The sequence below is a fragment of the Pelodiscus sinensis genome, chromosome 1 (assembly GCF_052426305.1).
Source record: "Pelodiscus sinensis isolate ZL-2025 chromosome 1, ASM5242630v1, whole genome shotgun sequence".
NCBI lineage: Eukaryota > Metazoa > Chordata > Testudines > Trionychidae > Pelodiscus > Pelodiscus sinensis.
The window spans coordinates 348,687,146-348,710,011 of NC_143052.1; the positions used below are offsets into that span (position 1 = coordinate 348,687,146).

The 22,866-nt window shown below is 61.2% G+C and overlaps 1 protein-coding gene across 7 annotated transcripts in view; it reads left to right on the plus strand.

Moving 5' to 3' along the window:
• Positions 1–11,484: 11,484 nt before the first annotated feature.
• Positions 11,485–22,866, plus strand: part of PGAP2 (post-GPI attachment to proteins 2) — a 61,027-nt gene continuing 49,645 nt past the window's right edge. For 2 of the 7 annotated variants that reach the window (XR_016348581.1, XM_089775819.1), the window contains exons 1-4: positions 12,990–13,145; positions 15,843–15,969; positions 19,607–19,781; positions 20,417–20,669. Coding sequence is in view for 6 of the 7 variants with exons in the window: in XM_089775819.1 (XP_089631945.1) it covers positions 19,617–19,781; positions 20,417–20,669 (418 nt within the window). In the remaining variant the exon portion in view is untranslated. Of the gene's footprint in view, positions 11,607–12,989; positions 13,146–15,842; positions 15,970–19,186; positions 19,261–19,606; positions 19,782–20,416; positions 20,670–22,866 lie in introns of those variants that run through there. The other 5 variants (XM_006137099.5, XM_075919684.2, XM_089775817.1 and 2 more) reach the window with 4 other exon arrangements.

Here is a 22,866-nt window from a genome sequence, read left to right on the forward strand (position 1 = left end):
TGCTTTTGCGCAAAAGCATCCGTGCCAGTGTAGACGCTCTCTTGCGCAAGAAAGCTCCGATGGCCATTTTAGCCATCGGGCTTTCTTGCGCAAGAACAGTTCCGCAAAAGGGCTTATCCCTGAGCGGGAGCGTCAGAGTATTTGCGCAAGAAGCACTGATTTTATACATTAGAATGTCAGTGTTCTTGCGCAAGTACTCTCGGCCAGTGTAGACAGGCAGCATATTTTTGCGCAAGAGAGGCCGCTTTTGCGCTAGATCGCGCCAGTATAGACGCAGCCCCAGTGTAGACATAGCCAGAAGGAAAGGGGCAGGTTGACCCAGTCTTACAGCTCACACCTAGCAGGTGTACCACAGTCTGACTCTAGGCTAGGCTAGGCTAGGCCTGGCCCGGCCCGGCCCGGCCCGGCCCGGCCCGGCCCACCCCACCCCAAGCTCAGTTCACTCAACTCTGGAAGGGGAGAGGCTTGTTCCTTGGAGACCTCTTTCAATGATGGTGTCCCTCCTGCAAGCACTGGTGTCGTGTTTTACAGTTCCCACATTTAGGGGTAACATGATTTTTGATCCCACAACAGCCCCAAATTATTTACAATACACCACATTCCATTCCAACGCTGATCCTCCATCAGCCCTGGCTAAATGGGATTCACATAGCCACACCTCGGATTCCTTCCCCCTCCTGGCATGAGCTGTATTTACATAGCAGCAGTTAACAGTTAATTATCTTGCAGAGCTAAACAATTGGGCTGCATCTAGACAGGCATGATTTTGCACAAATACTTTTAATGGAAAAGTTTTTCCCTTAAAAGTATTTGCGTAAAAAAGCATCTACACTGGCACGGATGCTTTTGCGCAAAAAACATCTTTTGCGCAAAAGCATCCGTGCCAGCGTAGACGCTCTCTTGCGCAAGAAAGCTCCTATGGCCATTTTAGCCATCAGGCTTTCTTGTGCAAGAAATTAACATGGCTGTCTACACTGACCCACTTGCGCAAGAGGGCTTATCCCTGAGCGGGAGCGTCGGAGTATTTGCACAAGAAGCACTGATTTTGTACAGTACAAAGTCAGTGTTCTTGCGCAAATACTGGTGGCCAGTGTAGACATAGCCCAGGAGTGATGTGTAACTTGTTTGTATCTATATATAAAGTTGTGTCTTTGAGGGGTTGTATTTGTCTGACCTATCACACAGTGATGAATTCCCACATCACTGACTGAGTCATATCCATTGTCAGAGGGTATATATGCATAGTGGTTTGGTTATAACTGTACTTCCTTTGACAATAAACCTGACAGGACACCTTTGATCCTTATCTTTGTGGTCTTTGGGGGCTCTTCTGGCGTCTGCTGTATTGACGACTTGCACAAATCAACACAACACACAGAATCAAGCACACACTCATGCAGCTGAAAGGTTATCATCTGTGATGGAGCAAGAGCCCTGTCAGGACACCACCCCACTGAATCATGAATCCTGACTATTACAAGATCCAGTATAGTTTTGCAAATATGACCTCATTACACATAACTACCACCAAGCAACCATTACCTGAAGGTAATCACTAACTGAAAATCCACCCCCATTGTATTCACAGGTGTTGCACTAAAAATAGATTTTATATCCTCTTGGATAATATTTTTATTAGCATAAAATGGATGGTTTTTATTCTTCATCAGGCCTTTTACTAACAACTTGTTAGGTACCTATGTACAGTAGCTCTCCATGAAGCAGTGAAGCCTAATGGATGAACCACAGGACTCAGGAAGCATGGGCTCAATTCCTAGCTCTTCAACTGTCCTGCTGGGTGACCATCTCTATGCCTCAATTTTCCCACCTGTAAAATGGAGAGAATATCCACCTCTTTTGGAAGAAAAGCCCCATTAAGAGCTAGGTATTATCATGTGATGGATTGCAGGGAAGGGGGTGGGGGAAGTGTTTCACACTGTGCCTTATGTCCAGTCTATTCTGAAGGATTATGAGAGCTGTACATGTATTCGACCACAGATATGTCTGTGTATTTCCTTCTAGGAATAAGCTATACTGATCTTGCATAAGGCACCTTCATAGCAGCATAACTGTGATGAAAGCAGTGGTGGATTAGACACTGGGACAACTGACCCTGTCCACAGCTGACTTATGCAGCCCTGGCAGGCAAGCAGACCCTGCATAACAGACAGGCATGACTCCAGCCACACTGGATTAGCCCCAACAGGCAGGCAGAACTCTGGCCCCGGTGGAGCAGTCCCAGCGGGCAGGCCGGAGTGGCCCCGGTAGGCAGATGAGACACTGGCCAGAGCGGCCTCAGTAGGTAGGCAGGGCCACAGCTACATCAGCAGTGGGTATGTGCCCAGGACAGGGTGGGGCAATGCCTCAAAGCCACATAGGCCCAGCATGGGATGGGGCAGCAAGGGGCAATGGGGAGTGGTGGCAGGCCCAGCGTCAGGCAGGCCCAGGGCAGTGGGGGGCAGGCCCAGATGGGGCAGAGGGCTGAGGGGCAGGAACAGTGGGGAGTAGGGGCAGTGGGGGGCAGGCTCAGGACAGTGGGGGGCAGGGGCTGAAGGCCAGAGAGAGTGGGGGGGCAGGCCCAGAGGGGGACAGTGGGCTGAAGGGCAGGGGCAATTGGGGGGGGGGCAGGCCCAGCATGGGGCAGTGGGCTGAAGGGCAGGGGCAATTGGGGGGGAAAGGCCCAGCATGGGGCAGTGGGCTGAAGGGCAGGGGCAATTGGGGGGGGCAGGCCCAGCATGGGGCAGTGGGCTGAGGGGCAGGGGCAATTGGTGGGACAGACCCAGTGTGGGGCAGTGGGCTGAGGGGCAGGGTCAGTGGAAGGGGGGCAGGCCCAGCATGGGGCAGTGGGCTGTGGGGCAGGGGCAGTGGAAGGGGGGCAGGCACAGCATGGGGCAGTGAGCTGAGGGGCAGGAACAGTGGAGAGTAGGGGCAGTGGGGGGCAGGCTCAGGACAGTGGGGGGCAGGGGCTGAAGGCCAGAGGGAGTGGGGGGGGGCAGGCCCAGAGGGGGGCAGTGGGCTGAAGGGCAGGGGCAATGGGGGGGGGCAGGCCCAATGTGGGGCAGTGGGCTCAGGGGCAGTGGAAGGGGGGGGCAGGCCCAGCATGGGGCAGTGGGCTGAAGGGCAGGGGCAATTGGGGGGGGCAGGCCCAGCATGGGGCAGTGGGCTGAGGGGCAGGGGCAATTGGTGGGACAGACCCAGTGTGGGGCAGTGGGCTGAGGGGCAGGGTCAGTGGAAGGGGGGAAGGCCCAGCATGGGGCAGTGGGCTGAGGGGCAGGGGCAGTGGAAGGGGGGCAGGCCCAGCATGGGGCAGTGAGCTGAGGGGCAGGGGCAGTGGAAGGGGGGCAGGCCCAGTATGGGGCAGTGGGCTGAGGGGCAGGGGCAGTGGGCTGAGGGGCAGGGGCAATTGGTGGGACAGGCCCAGCGTGGGGCAGTGGGCTGAGGGGGGGCAGGTCCACGGCAGTGGGGGCCAGACAGAATGTGGGGGCCGTGGGCTGAAGGCCAGGGGGCAGTGGGGGGCAGGGCTAGGCCAGTGGGGGGTACTGGGGGGCAGGGCTGGGCCAGTGGGGGCAGTGGGGGGCAGGGGGCTGAAGGCCAGGGGGCAGTGGGGGCAGGGCTGGGCCAGTGGGGGGCAGTGGGGGCAGGGCTGGGCCAGTGGGGGGCAGGGCCAGGGGCAGGGCTGGGCCAGTGGGGGGCAGGGCCAGGGCTGGGCCAGTGGGGGGCAGTGGGGGCAGGGCTAGGCCAGTGGAGGGCAGTGGGCTGAAGGCCAGGGGGCAGTGGGTGGCAGTGGGCTGAAGGCCAGGAGGCAGTGGGGGCAGGGCTGGGGCAGGGGGGGCAGGGCTGGGCCAGTGGGGGGCAGTGGGCTGAAGGCCAGGGGGCAGTGGGGGCAGGGCTGGGCCAGTGGGGGTCAGTGGGCTGAAGGCCAGGAGGCAGTGGGGGCAGGGCTGGGGCAGGGGGGGCAGGGCTGGGCCAGTGGGGGCAGTGGGCTGAAGGCCAGGGGGCAGTGGGGGCAGGGCTGGGGCAGGGGGGGCAGGGCTGGGCCAGTGGGGGGCAGTGGGCTGAAGGCCAGGGGGCAGTGGGGGCAGGGCTGGGGCAGGGGGCAGGGCTGGGCCAGTGGGGGGCAGTGGGCTGAAGGCCAGGGGGCAGTGGGGGCAGGGCTGGGGCAGGGGGGGCAGGGCTGGGCCAGTGGGGGGCAGTGGGCTGAAGGCCGGGGGCCAGTGGGGGGCAGTGGGCTGAAGGCCAGGGGGCAGTGGGGGCAGGGCTGGGCCAGTGGGGGGCAGTGGGCTGAAGGCCGGGGGGCAGGGCCAGGGGGCAGTGGGGGGCAGTGGGGGCAGGGCTGGGCCAGTGGGGGGCAGTGGGGGCAGGGCCAGGGGGCAGTGGGGGGCAGTGGGGGCAGGGCTGGGCCAGTGGGGGCAGGGCCAGGGGGCAGTGGGGGGCAGTGGGGGCAGGGCTGGGCCAGTGGGGGGCAGTGGGGGCAGGGCCAGGGGGCAGTGGGGGGCAGTGGGGGCAGGGCTGGGCCAGTGGGGGGCAGTGGGCTGAAGGCCGGGGGGGCAGGGCCAGGGGGCAGTGGGGGGCAGTGGGGGCAGGGCCAGGGGGCAGTGGGGGGCAGTGGGGGCAGGGCTGGGCCAGTGGGGGGCAGTGGGCTGAAGGCCGGGGGGCAGGGCCAGGGGGCAGTGGGGGGCAGTGGGGGCAGGGCTGGGCCAGTGGGGGGCAGTGGGGGCAGGGCCAGGGGGCAGTGGGGGGCAGTGGGGGCAGGGCTGGGCCAGTGGGGCCAGTGGGGGGCAGTGGGGGCAGGGCCAGGGGGCAGTGGGGGGCAGTGGGGGCAGGGCTGGGCCAGTGGGGGGCAGTGGGCTGAAGGCCGGGGGGCAGGACCAGGGGGCAGTGGGGGGCAGTGGGGGCAGGGCTGGGCCAGTGGGGGGCAGTGGGGGCAGGGCCAGGGGGCAGTGGGGGGCAGTGGGGGCAGGGCTGGGCCAGTGGGGGCCAGTGGGGGGCAGTGGGGGCAGGGCCAGGGGGCAGTGGGGGGCAGTGGGGGCAGGGCTGGGCCAGTGGGGGCAGTGGGCTGAAGGCCGGGGGGCAGGGCCAGGGGGCAGTGGGGGGCAGTGGGGGCAGGGCTGGGCCAGTGGGGGGCAGTGGGGGCAGGGCCAGGGGGCAGTGGGGGGCAGTGGGGGCAGGGCTGGGCCAGTGGGGGCCAGTGGGGGGCAGTGGGGGCAGGGCCAGGGGGCAGTGGGGGCAGGGCTGGGCCAGTGGGGGGCAGTGGGCTGAAGGCCGGGGGGCAGGGCCAGGGGGCAGTGGGGGGCAGTGGGGGCAGGGCTGGGCCAGTGGGGGGCAGTGGGGGCAGGGCCAGGGGGCAGTGGGGGCAGGGCTGGGCCAGTGGGGGGCAGTGGGCTGAAGGCCGGGGGGCAGGGCCAGGGGGCAGTGGGGGGCAGTGGGGGGCAGTGGGGGCAGGGCTGGGCCAGTGGGGGGCAGTGGGGGCAGGGCCAGGGGGCAGTGGGGGGCAGTGGGGGCAGGGCTGGGCCAGTGGGGGCCAGTGGGGGCAGGGCCAGGGGGCAGTGGGGGCAGGGCCAGGGGGCAGTGGGGGGCAGTGGGGGCAGGGCTGGGCCAGTGGGGGGCAGTGGGCTGAAGGCCGGGGGGCAGGGCCAGGGGGCAGTGGGGGGCAGGGCTGGGCCAGTGGGGGGCAGTGGGGGCAGGGCCAGGGGGCAGTGGGGGGCAGTGGGGGCAGGGCCAGGGGGCAGTGGGGGGCAGTGGGGGCAGGGCTGGGCCAGTGGGGCCAGTGGGGGGCAGTGGGGGCAGGGCCAGGGGGCAGTGGGGGCAGGGCTGGGCCAGTGGGGCCAGTGGGGGGCAGTGGGGGCAGGGCCAGGGGGCAGTGGGGGGCAGGGCCAGGGGGCAGTGGGGGCAGGGCTAGGCCAGTGGGGGGCAGTGGGGGCAGGGCTAGGCCCGTGGGGGGCAGTGGGGGGCAGTGGGGGCAGGGCTGGGCCAGTGGGGCCAGTGGGGGGCAGTGGGGGCAGGGCCAGGGGGCAGTGGGGGGCAGTGGGGGCAGGGCCAGGGGGCAGTGGGGGCAGGGCTAGGCCAGTGGGGGGCAGTGGGGGCAGGGCTAGGCCAGTGGGGGCAGGGCCAGGGGGCAGTGGGGGGCAGTGGGGGCAGGGCCAGGGGGCAGTGGGGGGCAGTGGGGGCAGGGCTGGGCCAGTGGGGGGCAGTGGGGGCAGGGCCAGGGGGCAGTGGGGGGCAGTGGGGGCAGGGCTGGGCCAGTGGGGGCCAGTGGGGGCAGGGCCAGGGGGCAGTGGGGGCAGGGCCAGGGGGCAGTGGGGGGCAGTGGGGGCAGGGCTGGGCCAGTGGGGGGCAGTGGGCTGAAGGCCGGGGGGCAGGGCCAGGGGGCAGTGGGGGCAGGGCCAGGGGGCAGTGGGGGCAGGGCTGGGCCAGTGGGGCCAGTGGGGGGCAGTGGGGGCAGGGCCAGGGGGCAGTGGGGGGCAGTGGGGGCAGGGCTGGGCCAGTGGGCCAGTGGGGGGCAGTGGGGGCAGGGCCAGGGGGCAGTGGGGGGCAGTGGGGGCAGGGGCCAGGGGGCAGTGGGGGCAGGGCTAGGCCAGTGGGGGGCAGTGGGGGCAGGGCTAGGCCCGTGGGGGGCAGTGGGGGGCAGTGGGGGCAGGGCTGGGCCAGTGGGGCCAGTGGGGGGCAGTGGGGGCAGGGCCAGGGGGCAGTGGGGGGCAGTGGGGGCAGGGCCAGGGGGCAGTGGGGGCAGGGCTAGGCCAGTGGGGGGCAGTGGGGGCAGGGCTAGGCCAGTGGGGGCAGGGCCAGGGGGCAGTGGGGGGCAGTGGGGGCAGGGCTGGGCCAGTGGGGGGCAGTGGGCTGAAGGCCGGGGGGCAGGGCCAGGGGGCAGTGGGGGGCAGTGGGGGCAGGGCTGGGCCAGTGGGGGGCAGTGGGGGCAGGGCCGGGGGGCAGTGGGGGCAGGGCTGGGCCAGTGGGGGCCAGTGGGGGGCAGTGGGGGCAGGGCCAGGGGGCAGTGGGGGCAGGGCTGGGCCAGTGGGGGGCAGTGGGCTGAAGGCCGGGGGGCAGGGCCAGGGGGCAGTGGGGGGCAGTGGGGGCAGGGCTGGGCCAGTGGGGGGCAGTGGGGGCAGGGCCAGGGGGCAGTGGGGGCAGGGCTGGGCCAGTGGGGCCAGTGGGGGGCAGTGGGGGCAGGGCTGGGCCAGTGGGGGGCAGTGGGCTGAAGGCCGGGGGGCAGGGCCAGGGGGCAGTGGGGGGCAGTGGGGGGCAGTGGGGGCAGGGCTGGGCCAGTGGGGGGCAGTGGGGGCAGGGCCAGGGGGCAGTGGGGGGCAGTGGGGGCAGGGCTGGGCCAGTGGGGGCCAGTGGGGGCAGGGCCAGGGGGCAGTGGGGGCAGGGCCAGGGGGCAGTGGGGGCAGGGCTGGGCCAGTGGGGGGCAGTGGGCTGAAGGCCGGGGGGCAGGGCCAGGGGGCAGTGGGGGGCAGGGCTGGGCCAGTGGGGGGCAGTGGGGGCAGGGCCAGGGGGCAGTGGGGGGCAGTGGGGGCAGGGCCAGGGGGTAGTGGGGGGCAGTGGGGGCAGGGCCAGGGGGCAGTGGGGGCAGGGCTGGGCCAGTGGGGCCAGTGGGGGGCAGTGGGGGCAGGGCCAGGGGGCAGTGGGGGGCAGTGGGGGCAGGGCTGGGCCAGTGGGGCCAGTGGGGGGCAGTGGGGGCAGGGCCAGGGGGCAGTGGGGGGCAGTGGGGGCAGGGCCAGGGGGCAGTGGGGGCAGGGCTAGGCCAGTGGGGGGCAGTGGGGGCAGGGCTAGGCCCGTGGGGGGCAGTGGGGGGCAGTGGGGGCAGGGCTGGGCCAGTGGGGCCAGTGGGGGGCAGTGGGGGCAGGGCCAGGGGGCAGTGGGGGGCAGTGGGGGCAGGGCCAGGGGGCAGTGGGGGCAGGGCTAGGCCAGTGGGGGGCAGTGGGGGCAGGGCTAGGCCAGTGGGGGCAGGGCCAGGGGGCAGTGGGGGGCAGTGGGGGCAGGGCCAGGGGGCAGTGGGGGGCAGTGGGGGCAGGGCTGGGCCAGTGGGGGCCAGTGGGGGCAGGGCCAGGGGGCAGTGGGGGCAGGGCCAGGGGGCAGTGGGGGGCAGTGGGGGCAGGGCTGGGCCAGTGGGGGGCAGTGGGCTGAAGGCCGGGGGCAGGGCCAGGGGGCAGTGGGGGCAGGGCCAGGGGGCAGTGGGGGCAGGGCTGGGCCAGTGGGGCCAGTGGGGGGCAGTGGGGGCAGGGCCAGGGGGCAGTGGGGGGCAGTGGGGGCAGGGCTGGGCCAGTGGGCCAGTGGGGGGCAGTGGGGGCAGGGCCAGGGGGCAGTGGGGGGCAGTGGGGGCAGGGCCAGGGGGCAGTGGGGGCAGGGCTAGGCCAGTGGGGGGCAGTGGGGGCAGGGCTAGGCCCGTGGGGGGCAGTGGGGGGCAGTGGGGGCAGGGCTGGGCCAGTGGGGCCAGTGGGGGGCAGTGGGGGCAGGGCCAGGGGGCAGTGGGGGGCAGTGGGGGCAGGGCCAGGGGGCAGTGGGGGCAGGGCTAGGCCAGTGGGGGGCAGTGGGGGCAGGGCTAGGCCAGTGGGGGCAGGGCCAGGGGGCAGTGGGGGGCAGTGGGGGCAGGGCCAGGGGGCAGTGGGGGGCAGTGGGGGCAGGGCTGGGCCAGTGGGGGGCAGTGGGGGCAGGGCCAGGGGGCAGTGGGGGGCAGTGGGGGCAGGGCTGGGCCAGTGGGGGCCAGTGGGGGCAGGGCCAGGGGGCAGTGGGGGCAGGGCCAGGGGGCAGTGGGGGGCAGTGGGGGCAGGGCTGGGCCAGTGGGGGGCAGTGGGCTGAAGGCCGGGGGGCAGGGCCAGGGGGCAGTGGGGGCAGGGCCAGGGGGCAGTGGGGGCAGGGCTGGGCCAGTGGGGCCAGTGGGGGGCAGTGGGGGCAGGGCCAGGGGGCAGTGGGGGGCAGTGGGGGCAGGGCTGGGCCAGTGGGCCAGTGGGGGGCAGTGGGGGCAGGGCCAGGGGGCAGTGGGGGGCAGTGGGGGCAGGGCCAGGGGGCAGTGGGGGCAGGGCTAGGCCAGTGGGGGGCAGTGGGGGCAGGGCTAGGCCCGTGGGGGGCAGTGGGGGGCAGTGGGGGCAGGGCTGGGCCAGTGGGGCCAGTGGGGGGCAGTGGGGGCAGGGCCAGGGGGCAGTGGGGGGCAGTGGGGGCAGGGTCAGGGGGCAGTGGGGGCAGGGCTACGCCAGTGGGGGGCAGTGGGGGCAGGGCTAGGCCAGTGGGGGCAGGGCCAGGGGGCAGTGGGGGGCAGTGGGGGCAGGGCTGGGCCAGTGGGGGGCAGTGGGCTGAAGGCCGGGGGGCAGGGCCAGGGGGCAGTGGGGGGCAGTGGGGGCAGGGCTGGGCCAGTGGGGGGCAGTGGGGGCAGGGCCGGGGGGCAGTGGGGGCAGGGCTGGGCCAGTGGGGGCCAGTGGGGGGCAGTGGGGGCAGGGCCAGGGGGCAGTGGGGGCAGGGCTGGGCCAGTGGGGGGCAGTGGGCTGAAGGCCGGGGGGCAGGGCCAGGGGGCAGTGGGGGGCAGTGGGGGCAGGGCTGGGCCAGTGGGGGGCAGTGGGGGCAGGGCCAGGGGGCAGTGGGGGCAGGGCTGGGCCAGTGGGGCCAGTGGGGGGCAGTGGGGGCAGGGCTGGGCCAGTGGGGGGCAGTGGGCTGAAGGCCGGGGGGCAGGGCCAGGGGGCAGTGGGGGGCAGTGGGGGGCAGTGGGGGCAGGGCTGGGCCAGTGGGGGGCAGTGGGGGCAGGGCCAGGGGGCAGTGGGGGGCAGTGGGGGCAGGGCTGGGCCAGTGGGGGCCAGTGGGGGCAGGGCCAGGGGGCAGTGGGGGCAGGGCCAGGGGGCAGTGGGGGCAGGGCTGGGCCAGTGGGGGGCAGTGGGCTGAAGGCCGGGGGGCAGGGCCAGAGGGCAGTGGGGGGCAGGGCTGGGCCAGTGGGGGGCAGTGGGGGCAGGGCCAGGGGGCAGTGGGGGGCAGTGGGGGCAGGGCCAGGGGGTAGTGGGGGGCAGTGGGGGCAGGGCCAGGGGGCAGTGGGGGGCAGTGGGGGCAGGGCTGGGCCAGTGGGGCCAGTGGGGGGCAGTGGGGGCAGGGCCAGGGGGCAGTGGGGGGCAGTGGGGGCAGGGCTGGGCCAGTGGGGCCAGTGGGGGGCAGTGGGGGCAGTGGGGGCAGGGCCAGGGGGCAGTGGGGGCAGGGCTAGGCCAGTGGGGGGCAGTGGGGGCAGGGCTAGGCCCGTGGGGGGCAGTGGGGGGCAGTGGGGGCAGGGCTGGGCCAGTGGGGCCAGTGGGGGGCAGTGGGGGCAGGGCCAGGGGGCAGTGGGGGGCAGTGGGGGCAGGGCCAGGGGGCAGTGGGGGCAGGGCTAGGCCAGTGGGGGGCAGTGGGGGCAGGGCTAGGCCAGTGGGGGCAGGGCCAGGGGGCAGTGGGGGGCAGTGGGGGCAGGGCCAGGGGGCAGTGGGGGGCAGTGGGGGCAGGGCTGGGCCAGTGGGGGCCAGTGGGGGCAGGGCCAGGGGGCAGTGGGGGCAGGGCCAGGGGGCAGTGGGGGGCAGTGGGGCAGGGCTGGGCCAGTGGGGGGCAGTGGGCTGAAGGCCGGGGGCAGGGCCAGGGGGCAGTGGGGGCAGGGCCAGGGGGCAGTGGGGGCAGGGCTGGGCCAGTGGGGCCAGTGGGGGGCAGTGGGGGCAGGGCCAGGGGGCAGTGGGGGGCAGTGGGGGCAGGGCTGGGCCAGTGGGCCAGTGGGGGGCAGTGGGGGCAGGGCCAGGGGGCAGTGGGGAGCAGTGGGGGCAGGGCCAGGGGGCAGTGGGGGCAGGGCTAGGCCAGTGGGGGGCAGTGGGGGCAGGGCTAGGCCCGTGGGGGGCAGTGGGGGGCAGTGGGGGCAGGGCTGGGCCAGTGGGGCCAGTGGGGGGCAGTGGGGGCAGGGCCAGGGGGCAGTGGGGGGCAGTGGGGGCAGGGCCAGGGGGCAGTGGGGGCAGGGCTAGGCCAGTGGGGGGCAGTGGGGGCAGGGCTAGGCCAGTGGGGGCAGGGCCAGGGGGCAGTGGGGGGCAGTGGGGGCAGGGCCAGGGGGCAGTGGGGGGCAGTGGGGGCAGGGCTGGGCCAGTGGGGGGCAGTGGGGGCAGGGCCAGGGGGCAGTGGGGGGCAGTGGGGGCAGGGCTGGGCCAGTGGGGGCCAGTGGGGGCAGGGCCAGGGGGCAGTGGGGGCAGGGCCAGGGGGCAGTGGGGGGCAGTGGGGGCAGGGCTGGGCCAGTGGGGGGCAGTGGGCTGAAGGCCGGGGGGCAGGGCCAGGGGGCAGTGGGGGCAGGGCTGGGCCAGTGGGGCCAGTGGGGGGCAGTGGGGGCAGGGCCAGGGGGTAGTGGGGGGCAGTGGGGGCAGGGCTGGGCCAGTGGGCCAGTGGGGGGCAGTGGGGGCAGGGCCAGGGGGCAGTGGGGGGCAGTGGGGGCAGGGCCAGGGGGCAGTGGGGGCAGGGCTAGGCCCGTGGGGGGCAGTGGGGGGCAGTGGGGGCAGGGCTGGGCCAGTGGGGGGCAGGCCCGGCGTGGGCTGCGGGCAGCCGGGCAGCAGCGAAGCGGCGCGGCCGGGCCGGGCGGGGACTGAGCGAGGGGCGGGCGAAGCAGCAGCGGCCGGAAGGGGAAGCGCCGGCAGGTGAGCGCGGCCGAGGCTCAGCGCAGCCCGGGGCCGGGAGCCTGCGGGAGGGGAGCGGCGGGGGCCGGGGGAAGGCAGGGGAAGAGGGGGGGCTGGAATAGGGTGGAGGGGGGGGCCGGGGAAGGCAGGGGAAGAGGGGGGGCTGGAATAGGGTGGAGGGGGGGGCCGGGGAAGGCAGCGGGAGAGGGGGGGCTGGAATAGGGTGGAGGGGGGGGCCGGGGAAGGCAGGGGAAGAGGGGGGGCTGGAATAGGGTGGGGGGGGCCGGGGAAGGCAGGGGAAGAGGGGGGGCTGGAATAGGGTGGGGGGGCCGGGGAAGGCAGGGGAAGAGGGGGGGCTGGAATAGGGTGGGGGGGGGGCCGGGGAAGGCAGGGGAGAGGGGGGGCTGGAATAGGGTGGAGGGGGGGGCCGGGGAAGGCAGCGGGAGAGGGGGGGCTGGAATAGGGTGGAGGGGGGGGCCGGGGAAGGCAGGGGAAGAGGGGGGGCTGGAATAGGGTGGAGGGGGGGGCCGGGGAAGGCAGGGGAAGAGGGGGGGCTGGAATAGGGTGGGGGGGGGGCCGGGGAAGGCAGGGGGAGGGGGGGCTGGAATAGGGTGGGGGGGGCCGGGGAAGGCAGGGGAGAGGGGGGGCTGGAATAGGGTGGGGGGGCCGGGGAAGGCAGGGGAAGAGGGGGGGCTGGAATAGGGTGGAGGGGGGGCCGGGGAAGGCAGCGGGAGAGGGGGGGCTGGAATGGGGTGGGGGGGGCCGGGGAAGGCAGGGGAAGAGGGGGGGCTGGAATAGGGTGGGGGGGGCCGGGGAAGGCAGGGGGAGAGGGGGGGCTGGAATAGGGGGGGCCGGGGAAGGCAGCGGGAGAGGGGGGGCTGGAATGGGGTGGGGGCCGGGGAAGGCAGGGGAAGAGGGGGGGCTGGAATGGGGTGGGGGGGCCGGGGAAGGCAGGGGAAGAGGGGGGGCTGGAATAGGGTGGGGGGGGCCGGGGAAGGCAGGGGGAGAGGGGGCTGAAATAGGGTGGAGGGGGGGGCCGGGGAAGGCAGGGGAAGAGGGGGGGCTGGAATAGGGTGGAGGGGGGGGGGCCGGGGAAGGCAGCAGGAGAGGGGGGGCTGGAATAGGGTGGAGGGGGGGGCGGGGAAGGCAGAGGGAGAGGGGGGGCTGGAATGGGGGGGCCGGGGAAGGCAGGGGAGAGGGGGGGCTGGAATAGGGTGGGGGGGGCGGGGAAGGCAGGGGGAGAGGGGGGGCTGGAATAGGGTGGAGGGGGGGACCGGGGAAGGCAGGGGGAGGGGGGGGCTGGAATAGGGTGGGGGTGGCCGGGGAAGGCAGGGGGAGGGGTGGGCTGGAATAGGGTGGGGGGGAGATGGGGAGAGGTGGGGCAGACAGGAGGAGAAGCAAGTGGGGCAGTATTGGGAGGCAAAAAACTGGGGAGGTTTGGGGGAGAGGAGCCGGGGTATGGGGTGAGGAGCTCCCTGGGGTTTTTGTTTTGCCACCCCCCCAGAGGTGAGAACACTTGTGCAGTGGGTTTCCAAAGGGCCCAGCTCCCCAAAACTGCTTGTGAGTGTTTGTGCTCAAACGTCTTGCGCAAGGAGGGGTGTGTGTGTCTGTGTTTCACTCATGAGTTTTGGGGCTGGGCCCCCAGCATCTGAAAACCAGAGGCTCATGCAAAGGCTGTGACACTTCCAGTTCTGCAGGCCAGTCCCACCACCCAGGAGCTCAGAGAAAGGCTCTCCCCCCCCCCCCCTCCCCACAGATGTACATATGTATCCTTCCTTCCCAGTCACTGGGGGCATTTGCTTAAAATCCAGACTGCGAGCTGCCCTGATCTTTAATATGAAGGGCTCTGTCATCTTTGGCCTCTGTGCCTGAGTAGGAAAGGGCTGCTCTGCGCTTTCCCTCACCTCTGCACCTTCTCTGTCAGCTTCTTATAACTTGAATACTCTAATTCACTATTTTTCCCCTTCTCTGCCTCCCCCCCTCGATCCCTTATTTATTTTTGGAACTGGACTTTTAATGCTCCATTCATCGGAAGACGTGGGTTGTGCCCACAAACGCTCATGATTCCATCTACATGTTTTGTTAGTCTTTAAGATGCTGCTAGACTATTCGTTGTTTTTTAAGTTTCTACAGGCTTTGGTCAGTGTGGAGATTTCTGGACTGGACAAAGCCATGAATAGAATAGACAGGGGAGAACAATCCTGCATTCACCAGGGTGGCTAGGATAGACTAGATTAGTTGTTCTCTCTTCTGTGCATGTATTGTCATGTTATGAATGTATGTGAATGTATTGTTGTGAGTTGCTCCTCTCTAAGGATAGGCCTACAGGCGCAGTGATGTGAAGCTAGCATGGATGTGAATAGCTTAGGTGGGCAGAGACACGCCCACCTTTGGGTATATGATCTACATGCTATAAAAGAGCCTTCCAGTTCTATACTGCTATTTTTAGCCGCTTGATGTTCCTGTTATCCCCTCCCCACCCACCAGAATCTTTCACTGCTGAGTGTAGTTACTAGCTGTAGCATGGACACAGCCTCTCTTTCACTGTGGAACATGGCTACCGGTGTTCCCTGTACTTGGGCAGCTACCCAGGAGAGATTCAAAGGCCACCCATCTGATGAGTAGAGCGCACACAACCAGCAGCATGTGTTTCTGTTGGTGGTGCGCATGTGCACATGCCTCAGTGCATATAACAAAATTAGTTTACACATGGACAGAAAAAATTAGAGGGAACATTGGTGGCTCCCTATATCCTATGTACCGTAGCAAGTTTAGGTAATGCCTTTGTGTCCCAAACTAACTATTGCCCCATTGTTTATGAGGCTATTGCTCCATCGCTCATGAAGGCTGAGCTATAGAAGTGTCATTCTTTGAATACAGCTGCGACTAGGGATGTTAAGAAGCAGGTAATTTGCTAATTCGTGTAGTCAATAGACTTTTTATCAATTACATGATTAGTGGGTAAGAGAAGTTAAAGCTCACTTTAGGTCCAGGAGCTACCCCTCCACGGCTCTGCAGTTTCAATGTAATAAGAGCTGGGCGGCTCTGCATTTAAATGTGTGTAGTTGACAGCATTAACCGATAAGCTTTTGTTTTTGCTTATCAGTTAATCGACTACTCTATTACATCCCTAGCTGCGACATCCATGAGATTGTTGCACAAATAAATAAACAGTATTTCGTGAGCAGAACCACAGCCATGTGTTTAGTGCGGTCAGTTGAGGAGGTGGGTTCCAGACCCAAAGAACTTATGACCTGAAGTGGAAACTGACAGAGAGAAGCACAGCTCAGGTCCCAGCTGCTAAATCCCACCCTGACTTGCACTGTGTGGTAATTAGCCTCCTTACGGGTTTATCACGATTTTACATGGCAGAGGGCAGGGACAGCCTTACTATTTTCAGGGACCCATATTGGCAATTTTGAGACTGAATCCCGAGAATTGCCGAGCGCTTGTAACTCTCATTGTCTTAAGTGGGATGGCAGCACAACTCTTTGGAGTTAGGCCATATGCTTGCATGATCTATTTCTAATCTGTTCCTTGCCAGAGGAGAGAAGTTGTAGCTAGCTTGGTGTAGCTTTTTCACCCCATCTGCCATAGGGGAACCTTAAACTGTGACTAGCTGAGCCTGGAGAGCCAAGAAATTGTTCCTGTTGTTTGTATTTAAAGACCAGCCCTGGATCTGCAGAATTTGAGCACAGGATTCCAGAGATAAAAGGTTCAGAGGGGTAGCCGAGCGAGTCTGTAACAGGAAAAACTTCAGAAACAATGAATATTCTAGTAGCACCTTAGAGACTAACAAAACATGTAGATGGTATCATGAGCTTACGTGGGCGCAACCCGCTTCTTCAGATAATCGGAATATTAGAAGTCCGGTCTGAAGAAGTGGGTTGCGCTCATGATACCATCTACATGTTTTGTTGGTCTTTAAGGTGCTACTAGAATATTCATTGTTTTTTAAGTTTTTCCAGTTACGGACTAATTCAGCTACCCCTCTGAAGCTTTTAAACATGCAAGACGCTGCATTCGGCCATGTGGAGTGGAAATCCGTCAACCGCACAAAGAAACTCGCACAGATCCCAACAGACATCTTCCTTTACTCACTCTCTCTCGTTTTTCTTTTTCCTTCTCCCTTTTTTTCTCTCTCCTCCCCCTCCCTTCCCTTATTTATTCTTGGAACCAGAGTTCTAATATTCCAGTCATCTGAAGAAGTGGGTTGCGCCCACAAAAGCTCATGATAACATCTGCATGTTTTTTTAGAGATAAAAGGCTCATATGCTGACCCCTGTATGACCTTACCTGCCTACCCCTGTATGACCTTACCTGCCTACTGACTCCTAGCATCTGTGTGCTGATCAGATCACACTGTTGAACTCCTAACATATAGGTAAGCACAAATACAATTAGTGTTTACTTTTTATTTCCTGACCGTATGGTTTGCATTTCAAATTATTCAGTCCACTTACAAGTGGACTGAATAATTTGATCGTTATCTACAGGAAATGGTCATCTTTACACTTTCATTACGTCTCTAATATTTTCTTAAAGGCTGATCTGGATCACTTTAGTATGGTAGTTTAATCGTCACTGGCTCAGTGTCCCAGTACATAACCCATATGCTAACATTGGCTAACTATTTGGGCTGCCAGAATCCATTAGTTAAACCGTCACTGATACCTTATTGATTCCCAGCATAGCCTGCTGACTGACTATATCCGCATGTCAACACTGAGAGTCAAAAAAACAAGTTCACACAGCTTTATTGTCTAAAGAGAGAGCAGCGCAGTAGAGGAGAGAAGGTGTTAATACCACACAAATCCTTCCCAGGAAGCAGATTCTCGTGGCATGGTCCATTCCCCTTCTACAGACGGCGGGGGCCCAAATATCCCTCTCAACAAGCCATCTTCAATAGCATTACTGTTTACATGGTTACCAGGTTGTTCATGTCACACATTTAATTCTCCAGTGTTGCCTTTGGTGCCTCCCTGTATTTTCCCATCTTTTGTTTTGAATATTCAATTCAAAATGTCAAGGGGCATGAAGACAGTCCCTACTGCAAAGCATTCACATTTCTGACAGTTTCCTTGTTCGGCTCCTATGGTACGTAGCAATCTAACTTTGGGCAGTTTTTGTATTTGTCAAAGCCCAGTGCCACACTCTGTGGCTATGTCTGCACTGACATGACCTTGCGCAAGAACTCTTTTGCGGAAGAGTTCTTATGCAAAAACTCTTTCAGAAGAGAGCATCTACACTGGCATGTGCCTCTGTGCAAGAGATGTGCTTTTGTGCAAGAGCATCCATGCCAGTGTAGATGCTCTCTTGCCAAGAAAGCTCTGATGGCCATTTTAACCATAGGGCTTTCTTGCGCAAGAAATTCATGTTGCTTGTCTACACTGGCCTCTTGCGCAAGAACAGTTGCGCAAGAGGGCTTCTTCCTGAGTGGGAGCGTCAGAGTTCGGGCGCAAGAAGCACTGATTTCATACATTAGAACGTCAGTTGACTTGCGCAAGAACACGTGGCCAGTGTAGACAGGCAGCAAGTTTTTGCGCAAGAGCGGCTGCTTTTGCGCGAGATCGCGCCAATGTAGATGCAGCCCCAGTGTAGACATAGCCAGGAGAAAAGGGGCAGGTTTGGCCAGTCTTAGAGCTCACACCTAGCACGTATGCCACAGGCTGACTCAAGCCCTTTAGCCCCTTCCCCCATCTCAGGAATAAGCCCTTTTGTGCAACTGTTCTTGCACAAGAGGCCAGTGTAGACAGGCAGCATGAATTTCTCGTGCAAGAAAGCCCTATGGTTAAAATGGCCATCAGAGCTTTCTTGCGCAAGAGAGCACCCGTGTAGACATAGCGGCTGCGTCTAGACTGGCATGATTTTCCGCAAATGCTTTTAACGGAAAAGTTTTTCCGTTAAAAGCTTTTGCGGAAAAGAGCATCTAGATTGGCACAGATGCTTTTGCAAAAAAGCACTTTTTGCGGAAAAGCATCTGTGCCAATCTAGACGCGGTTTTGCTCAAGAAAGCCCCGATCGCCATTTTCGCCATCAGGGCTTTTTTGCGCAAAACAGTTTTTAGCTGTCTACACTGGCCCTCTTGCACAAATACATTTGCTCAAGAGGGCTTTTTCCTGAACGGGAGCAGCATAGTATTTGCGCAAGAACACTGACAATCTTACATTAGATCGTCAGTGTTCTTGCGCAAATTCAAGCGGCCAGCGTAGACAGCTGGCAAGTTTTTCCGCAAAAGTGGCTGCTTTTGCGGAAAAACTTGCCGGTCTAGACGCAGCCAGCCTGTTTGTCCTGGGGCATTGGGAAAGAGACAGCGTGACACAGCAATTCTCAGACTATGGCTGGGAACCCCAGAGTGGGTCGCAGCACTGTTTTCATGGGCTTGCTTGGGCTGGTGTTAGACTTGCTGGGGCCCCTAGCCAAAGTCCAGTCGCTTCAACCTTTGATGGTGGGGCTCAGGTTACAGGCCCCCCACACCTGGGGCAGTGGGGCTCAGGTGAGCTCATGCTCTCCCCATCCCGTGGGTAATGTAGTTTTTGTTGTCAGAAGAGGGATGCAATGAAGTGTGAGAACCCTTTCCTTTTGCAAAAGCAAGCAAGAATAGGCATAGTACAATTTAGCATGATTACCCAGCTCATATTTATTAGATTAATACCATGCATATGATACCTATTCATATTGGGAGGGCGGGGAAAGTGTGTGTATAAGAGACTGTAGTGACTGGAGAGGCCTTACTGAGAATGCTTCATCAGGGCGAACTGCAAAGAATGAGACAGGTATTCCCCAAAACTGGTGGTCCTTTTCAGTTTTGCCTCACCGGTAACAAAACAGCTTCTCTACTTCCTTACTAGTTACCAATAAGCCCCAAAATGCAATCTCCCTTAAGCAATTCAGCTCTGGGCTACTACCCAGGCAGCCAAGTCGAACGTGGTGAGGATCACTTCAAAACTTTTTCACCACAGATAAAGCTCTACCAGTCCCAAGAGATTGCACACATCACTCACCAGGTCTGTGACTATTTCAGATTTTAACCTAAATACAACACTTACTGACAATTCTTATTAGTTAAATGAAGATGTGGTTAAAGACCGTTATACATACAGCTATGAGTAACTTTCCTAAGTCAGTTTCATAGTTGAGCAATTGATCTGTAGAAAGTTCTTCCAGAATCAGTTCCATAGATTATGGCCCAATCAACAGTCCATGAATAGAATTTGTTCAATTCTTTCCATAAGAATTTGCGGGGGATAGTCCAGGGTACCTGGAGATCTCAGTCTTCCAGCTTGAACTTCTGACAACATTTAAGCCAATGTGAGACAAAAAGATCAGGACATAGAATTATTGTATAGATCTCTGGCAGGCTATAATAACCTCTTGGATGCCTTTCTTGGATGAAGAATAGATAATATACATTGTTGCTTTGAAGTCAATTCCTATTTCTTATGTATACACATTAATTAGTATTAGGCAGTTCATAGATTCACAGGTGATATACTACAAAGTTAATATTGAAATACAGACCACGATATTGTTACACCACCTATTTCATCTACTTGCTAATATTCCCTTTTGATCTCTGAACCAATAGTATATAATAATGAAATATTACAGACAGGAACTGACTCCTAGCATCTGTGTGCTGATTAGATCACACTGTTGAACTCCTAACATATAGGTAAGCACAAATACAATTAGTGTTTACTTTTTATTTCCTGACCGTATGGTTTGCATTTCAAATTATTCAGTCCACTTATAAGTGGACTGAATAATTTGATCATTATCTACAGGAAATGGTCATCTTTACACTTTCATTACATCTCTAATATTTTCTTAAAGGCTGATCTGGATCACTTTAGTATGGTAGTTTAATCGTCACTGGCTCAGTGTCCCAGTACATAACCCATATGTATTGGCTAACAACCTGTTGCAGTTATATGCATTTTACCTGCTGAAGTGCTCTTGGAGGTGAATGTTGCAGTAAGAGGAGGGACAGTCTTCAAATAGTTGCTTCTTGCTTTCAGGTCCAGCAACATGTTTCAGGTGCCGTTGCCTCTGGATCGAGATGGGATCCTCTTCCAGCTCCGCTTTACCACCCTGGCTATTGGGACCGTGTGTTGCCCGCTGTTTGGATTCCTTTTCTGCGTGATCTGGTCTCTGCTGTTCCACTTCATGGAAACGACAGCCACTCACTGCGGTGTATGTGTCTGCAGCTTGGTGGAGACCTTAAAGAGACTCACTAGACCCCAAAAGCAAAATCTGTTAAATATGTGATTTCTCAGAGAAGGGCAGTGTTATCTAGTGAGTAGAGTAGGAGACCGGAGCATCAGAAGTATTGTGTTTTATTCCTGGCTTCTCTGTTCATTTGCTGTTTAAATTTGAACCAATTACTCTCCTCTGTTCCTCAGCCTATGTCTCCAATACCGCAAAAATTTGACCTAAGGCATGCAATTGCAGCTATGTGAATAACGTGTCTGGAGTCACTGTACCTTAGGTCAAATTACTGCATGGTCTACATTGCAGGGGGTTAATGGAAGAAACACTCCCATCGACCTGCCTTACTTTTCTCATAGTAGGTAGAATACAGGGGTTGACTGCAGAGCAATCTGCAGTCGATTTGGCGGGTCTCCACTAGACCCACTAAATCAACTACTAGTGGGTTGATCTCACCGCATTGATCCCCGCTGTAGTGTACATGTAGCCTCAGTTTCCTGATCTGTGAGCTAGAAAAAGACTTTGCCCTTGTTAAGCACTCCGGCATCGTAGAAAGCTGGAAATGCGATTCTAATACACAGTCCCAGTGCCTCTTCCCCAAACTGTCATTTTCCTCCCAGGTCCCCAATTACCTGCCCTCTGTCAGTGCCGCAATCGGCGGCGAGACACCTCAGCGCTACGTCTGGCGTTTCTGCATTGGCCTCCACTCGGCGCCTCGCTTCCTGGTGGCCATTGCATACTGGAACCACTACCACAGCTGCCACTGCCCGCACCCTCGCTACCCGCGGCTGTGCCACATCAACTTCATCCTCAATGTGCTCGAAAACGTTGCTCTCCTTTTGCTGACCTACGTGTCTTCCTCAGAAAACTATGGTAGGTTGCTACTGCGTGCTGTTCTGATTCTCTGGGTTGTAACAGTTGGGGTTCTGCAGTCTTGGGTCCCATTTTTTTTAAGTGCTTATTTTTGAGATCGCGCGTCGAGGAGTAAATAAAAATGCACATGTTCTGTGAAAATTAGAGCCCCCCTGTATTAATGAAAATACCAGGGACTTGTAAGTTAACTAGTTGATCATCATGGTAAGGGTGCGACATGGCCAAGATCGCACAGGGAGTTAAGATGAGATTAGAATTTAGGATTTCTTCAGTCACAAGTGTGCGCTCAGATCTTGTTCCCCATTTTTGCCACTTTGCCCCATTACAATAAGAAACTTTTGAAAGTAAAATGACCCATTCTCACCTCAGTTCAGGTAGATTCTGTCTTCTATGCTGATTCCTTCTCTACTTGCTTATAGCTTTCTCTCTGATAATTTCCTGTGTGTTGTCTCATGAAGTTGTGTTTTGTTTTATGTTAAAGCCACCTGCAGCCTGTGTGTGTGCATGTGCGTGGGTATGTGTGTATGTGTGTCTATGCGTACATGGAAGGCTTGGAGCTGCGCTTCTCCCATCTCTTTCCACGTGTGAAAATGTTGGTCTAACTCACCGTGGTTAGCCATGGTTTAATTTTAAGGTGCAGAGACCGACTAGTGTAGTCAACAGCCCTGTAAGAATGGCACAATGGCTCTTTATTAGAGTTGCCAGTTTTGGTTGGGTGTATTCCTGGAGATTTGAACGCATGACACAGTTTTTAATTCATGCTTAATCTTTAATTCCTGGAAACGCCAGTCCAGTCCTAGAGGGCTGGCAGCTTTAGCCTTTGTGTCTAGTGTTTGTGTCAATTTTTCTGACAGCCAGCCTGGGATCTGAGTTCTTTCTGACTTGCTTGTTCTGCACCAGTAATAAAGATTCTGCAAGTCAAATTCAGGCCTCGGTTACTCCTGTGATAACCCAGTGGGCCCTGTTCATCCCCGGTGTAATGCTGTTGACTTCAGTGGAGTTCCGCCCGGAATGAAAACAGCCCACTGTTTCCAACTGGGCCAACAGGTGCAAGTGGCTAGGTGTGGGAAGGTGGCGGGGAACCCAGTCTGGAATGAGAGGTGCTGTGGCCGGCTGCCTGCATACAGCAGGGGAAGCAGGTGGACGAGAAGGCGGGTTTCACCGAGTGCAGATGGGAAGAAGGAGTCGTTTCTGTACAGGCACATTTCCAAATAAAATCCTCGGATGGTGCAGTGGCTCTCAGCGAGGTGAGCAGAGCCGTGGAGGCAGAGAGCAGCTGTCCTTCTGGAAGTCAGATCGGGATGGAGCGTGACTTGATGATGGTGACGAGGGCCCATCCTTGGTGGCTGGCGCAATTGTCAGGAAGGCTGGGTGAGGGGTTGGCACTTGGCCGTAACAGCCGGTGCAATGGGGAGTAATACGGTGGTAATACATGTTGGAGAGGCAACCCACGCTCACCAAACTCAATGGGATGTTCCTTAGGGGTTTCAGTGGTGCCGGTTTTTCCCAGCAGGTTCAGGTGGTAGAACAGGGCAACTGGGCCCTGGCTTGGTGTTGAGGAGTTGTGTGCAAAGACAACTTCTTATTATGCCACCCTCTGTTGTTGTTCAGGAGAAACAGGTCAGCAGAATGGGAGCGTTAGTGCCCTTTAAGCTCCTAAATAAGGATGTTAAGAGGTGGGTAATTGGCTAATTGTGTAGTCGACACAATTTGTATCGACTACACAATTAATCGGTAAGAGAAGGTGCTCTGTCCTGGCTCATGCCAGGTCCAGGAGCTACCCCCCCTGCAGTTCAGCATTTTAAATGTAGTAAGAGCTGCCCTGCTTCTTAATACATTTAAAATGCAGAGCCTCAGTGGTCCGAGACCCAGCGTGAGCCAGGACTGCTCAGTAGCCCCTGTCCATGGCAGGCTGGGCTGGCCAGGAACAGAGGCTGCTCCAGCAGTAGCCCCTGTCCATGGAGGGTCTCAGCTCCCAATTTCAAGCCTCACATCTTTTCAGTTTTTCCTCTGAAGCGTCCCAGGATACATTGTCAGGTCTCCTCCCTAGAGACGTTACTTACTCTCACAATACGACACAAATATTTGCCCGTTTTTAATACAACGAACTGCTAAGCCACTGAAACTTCATTCAGTGCGGTTTGGCCAGGGCATTGCAGGAGATGGCCCTCTGTCGCACCGGCAGATTGTTTGCAGT